The sequence below is a fragment of the Arachis ipaensis genome, chromosome B7 (assembly GCF_059453495.1).
Source record: "Arachis ipaensis isolate K30076 ecotype BB chromosome B7, ASM5945349v1, whole genome shotgun sequence".
In the NCBI taxonomy this organism is placed as follows: domain Eukaryota; kingdom Viridiplantae; phylum Streptophyta; class Magnoliopsida; order Fabales; family Fabaceae; genus Arachis; species Arachis ipaensis.
The window spans coordinates 142,931,048-142,936,093 of NC_142442.1; the positions used below are offsets into that span (position 1 = coordinate 142,931,048).

The 5,046-nt window shown below is 28.6% G+C and overlaps 1 protein-coding gene across 1 annotated transcript; it reads right to left on the reverse strand.

Moving 5' to 3' along the window:
* Positions 1–1,960: 1,960 nt before the first annotated feature.
* On the reverse strand, positions 1,961–4,741 carry RSL4 (root hair defective 6-like 4). The gene is made up of 5 exons (XM_016309852.3): positions 4,403–4,741; positions 2,848–3,102; positions 2,700–2,765; positions 2,131–2,196; positions 1,961–2,053 (listed from the first exon to the last, which is right to left on the reverse strand). The coding sequence occupies exons 1-5, from the start codon at positions 4,739–4,741 to the stop codon at positions 1,961–1,963; spliced, it is 819 nt and encodes a 272-aa protein (XP_016165338.1).
* Positions 4,742–5,046: the final 305 nt, after the last annotated feature.

A 5,046-nucleotide genomic window follows, 5' to 3' on the forward strand; every position in this document is an offset into this window, starting at 1 on the left:
AGAAATTAGGTGGAAAAAAAAATGACAGTAGAGTTTATGTCAAAATTTTTCTCTCAACCATACAAGATGATGAAAAATTAACAAATTATAAATTTACTCTTTGTGTAACATAAAAAAAGTAACAATAAATTATAATTTATATATAATATAAATAAAAATATTAATGTGATTTTATTCTATTATAATTTTTTTTATTTTTTTATCCAAATAAAAAAAATTTATTTTTATTTTTAATAAAATTTTTTCATCTAAACTACACACAAAAAAATTTACTTTTTTTTTTCTTTTTTTTTTTTCATTTTTTTCCTTTTATTTTTCATCTCCCATCTACTTTTTCTTTTATTTAATTTAATTTTTTATATTATTAAATTAATTTTTTTCTATAAATAGGGAGGGGTTCGTTTGGTTTAACGTACCAAACACGGGTGAAAAAAAATAGTGTGAATAATTCTCAAAAAATTAGTGTATGGATTTATACATCAGGAATATTTTTTGAATATTATCTTTATTATTCTTTAGTACCATAATTATCATAAAATTGTAGTATTTAAATAAAAAAAATCTCATTAAAAAATACTATATATACCTCTTGAGTGTATAAAAATATAGAAAGAATATTGTATAATTCTAAATATAGTAGTATTTCTGTTGGAGTTTGATGCCTAGTTTTTATTCAATTTTAAGATTTTTCATGTTAAATATTTTGTTTGGTGTCTAAGGATAAAAAGAAACAAAGAAAAAACACTAAACACTAAAGACTTAGTCCCGTTGTAATAACACTGTTAAATCTTTTCAAGGCTCATTCCATTCCAATTACTATATGCTATTAGATGCTGCATATTTAGCCAAAGCATCAGCAACTTGGTTGGTATCTCTTTGAATTAGATTGACTTCTACTCTCCAATTTCAGCTTAAGACCTCTTTGATTTTAGTCACCAAATCATTATCAGAACTTTGCACTTGGTTGTTTCTATCATTAACAAAGATAAAAGCATCCAAACAATCTGTCTCGCAAGTGACCTTTCTAAACCCAGCTTCTCATACTAGAATTAATCCTCTCCAAATTGTAAAAAACTCGATATTTGTGCAAGTACTATTCATACTGTACAATATTATTTATAGATATATATACATACTATTTGTATATACAGATATCCGTATCATACTGTAATATATACGGTAACTGTTGATCTATATGATTATTATTAATTTATACTGTTATTATTTACAAATACGTTTTTTGTTTGTATTTTTGGTTGCGCTGTGCATGTTGGCAGATTTAATTCTGCTAAAGTTGCTTCTGTATCTATCGTCATATTTAGACTTATTGTAATTTATACTAAAGATATATTTTGTTTATCCTAACAATGTTAATCAATTGTCAACGAGCTGTAACTCAAATAGTATAATATTTCTCTACTCACCTAAAAATTGCGAGTTCAGAATTTCGAATTAAATCTTAATTTGGCTTCTGAAATTTAGCCCGATACTCAGAATGACCTCCACAATTTCGTTGACACCGTAGACACTACTTAAACGACGACGCATTGATTTTGCGCCCAAACTCTTTGGAAATTACGTCGTCAATTATTCTGAGTATCAGGCCAAATTTTAGAGGCCAATTTATTACGGAAACAATAACGTCGTCAATTATTAACTAACATTTTATTTTTTGTGTACGATATGATACTTTCCTCAACTCGTGGGTGCCTCTCTGATTTTTCATTCGTTCAGTTACATGTACAAAAGTGTTTCGGTAGGATTTTTTTTTTCTCTTTTATGAATTTAAGGAGGCTGCACATAATTGATTGAAGTGAGAGCACACATCATAGTACTGTATAACCGTGATCTCAACCTTTTTGTTTGGTACAACAAAAATGTGATAAAATAATCTGGCAAGAAGGCATTTTGGATTGTTGAAGAAGATCATCATCAGGTAATAATTGCGATCGATGGAGTATTAATGTTGTTGAGGAGATAGATTGATGAGTCCAATGTCAAATCCATTATAAGCTATCGGAGCGTACATCCACAAATCATCAGAGCTCAAAAGCTACATATATATACAATAAGAATTTCTAATGAGAATGAGAAACTAATGACAATTCAAGTTTATGATAGGAATATTACCTTGATCTGTAGCTGCAAAAATTTCACGTAATGCACTGCTTCTTTTAGCATTGTGCTTATATCAACCTGTGTATATAAATATAGGGAAAGTATGAGGAGCCAATGGAGGTTTAGGGAGTATTAGAGATATAATCATTAGTGTTACATTTTTCTATTAGCTGAAACTTTTGGAATGAGTGGTATCATGATATGGTATTAGAGCTCTAGATTTGAAAGGTCAAGAGTTCGATCATTGGTGAACCAAAAAATCAGTTTAAGTTTTTGGGAAGATGTTTATTATCCCTAGTACTCGGATGGTTATTTTAGATAGTACGAGGGATGTTCATTTTGTAACTCATATAACCCATTGTACAAATAAGCCATTATTTTTCTAGCGGGACTCATAAATATAATATGGTCATCTAGTAATTGAAATCATATCCACATATTGGAATAGGATACATATTAGAATATAAAATACACATTAAAAATGAACAAAAACAATACATGATTTTTTGAGTTTAGGTACAACTTTTCATATACAATATATGTACACATGGATACACAACTGTTTTAATAATTATAATTACCTTTGTTCCATTGGGAACAAGACTCTGTAGAGTTCTTAGTCTCTCATTAATCCTCTCTCTTCTCCTCTGCATCATTCACAAGCAATAATGAATATATATATTGAATTGGAAAAAATTAAGTTATATGTGATCATTTATTATTAATTACCCTTGCATAAAGGCTTTGAGGATCTGTTGCTGATCCTCTAGTAACTCTTGTCTTCCCATTTGAGTTCAATGCTGAAGAAGTAGCTCCTCCACTATTCTCCTCCTTATTATCATTATTAGTGCCATTATCATCTTCTAAAGCGGTATAATTATCAGTAGTGCCAAGTCCATCTGATTCTGCATTATTTTCTTCTATTTCTTTCCCATTACTCTCCACCTTCTGCTTCTTCTTGTTCCCTACTTCATTATCCTTCCTCTGATGAATTTCCAAACTCTTATGTTAAGAACACCCAACAGCTATATATTTGGGATGGTTGTCATTATTACTATGGTTATCGTGATTATACAATTTTAACAACATTTTAAAAAAGGGATTTTTTTTAATAATAAAATAAAAAAAATTATTATTTCTTTAAACATGATTTTTGGACTTTAATTCCACAAATACGATTTTTTTTTGCATTTAAACAAGTTCGTAGGACCTGGCCAGGGACGGACATACGGGGGAGTGGAGGTCTCGGCCCCAACTTTTTTAAAAAAAGATTAATAGTAATAAGTTATTAAGTATGATTTAATTTTTTAAAAAATTTATTTAGTATTTAGTTTAATATAAATAAAAGTCTAATCTAACTTACATATTAATGATTTCTAATATCTAAAAAGATATTATTACTAATATTTTTAAATTAAATAAAATTTTTCAAATCTTATAAAGTGGATTTTTTTCTTCTTGTGAGCGTCCTTCTTAATTCATTTGGTATTAATTCTCTATGTTTCAACTACTATAACTGAGAGATCTTTTTCAGCTATGAATGTTGTGAAGAATAACTCAGAAACAAAATGAAAGATGAATTTCTTGCTAATTGTCTTTTAATTATATTAAAAAGAAAATTGCTGAAAAATTTAACACAGATTCTATTATCGATGAATTTTATGATACGAAAAATCGACCACTTCGTTAACAAAAAATACGTACATATTTTTTGTATTTTAAAATATATTTTCTATCGGTATATTTTTGTAATACATTTTACATTATATAATTTTTTGCATAATTTTTAAATATTATATATATTATTGGCTCCCCATGATAACATTTCTGGATCCGTCCCTGGACCCGGCGAACTCTATAAAAATGGGCAAGTTTGCGTTACCCTAGCGGAACTCTATAAATTTTATAGAGTTCGCCTAACTCCCGGTGAACTCCACTCAAGTTTTTTGAAACATGCACTTTTAATCCAAATCAAAGTTTAGAAAATAGTATATAGATCCACAAACAATATATAGGAGTACACAAAAATACACGGACAACAAGCATGACTTCTTTACATAATTATTTTTATTTTATTATAGAAAAAATTCTTTTAAAAAATACTGCTAAAATTAAAGTAATATGTTTTTCTAATTTAAAAAATAAAAATAAAAAATAATGTAAAAATATAAAAAAATATCTTAATTCTAACAATACTTTTTAAATGTTGCTAGAGTTATATAACCATCATATTATATATGATAAAATCAAGGAGCTAATAAGTTCAAATTAACACAGAGCTTACATCTTTTGAAACACGAACCTTTTTCTTGTTATCTAGTGGCAATTCAGGATTTTCACTTGTCTTATCATCTTCATTCATTGTGACATGTTCTTCCATAATAGAAGGAACAAAAACCCCATCATGGTTTTTCTCATTATCCATCATCATCATCATCATCATGTGAAAGTGAAAATCATTATCAAATATGCTATTACTACTCTCTTGACAAATATACTGCAAATTAGGGGTGGGAGAAAACATGGATTCAATTTCTGTGTTCCCATCTTCTTCAATTGAAAATATTCTGTAAATGCAATCCCATTCTCCTTCAGGGAAGGCTCCAACACCAACAGCTTCCATTTCTTTTTTGGTTTGTGTTGTGTTGTGTATAGTGGCCTAATAATATTCCTTTCTTGTGTAATCATCAAGAACTTGGCACACATTTATACTCTAAATCCCAACAGAAACAATGTTGATTGGTACAAGCACATTTCAATCTTAGAATATCATATATTTTTAATTAATTCTAAAGAGTTGGTCTGAGTTCTCTCTGTAACTGAACTCAGAGATAGTCCACTCTGTGGGTCCAATACATGGTCAACGACAACTCATATAATTCGTTAACCAAAGTTCTTGTCTGGGTTTTAAAATGCGGTCCACAATTC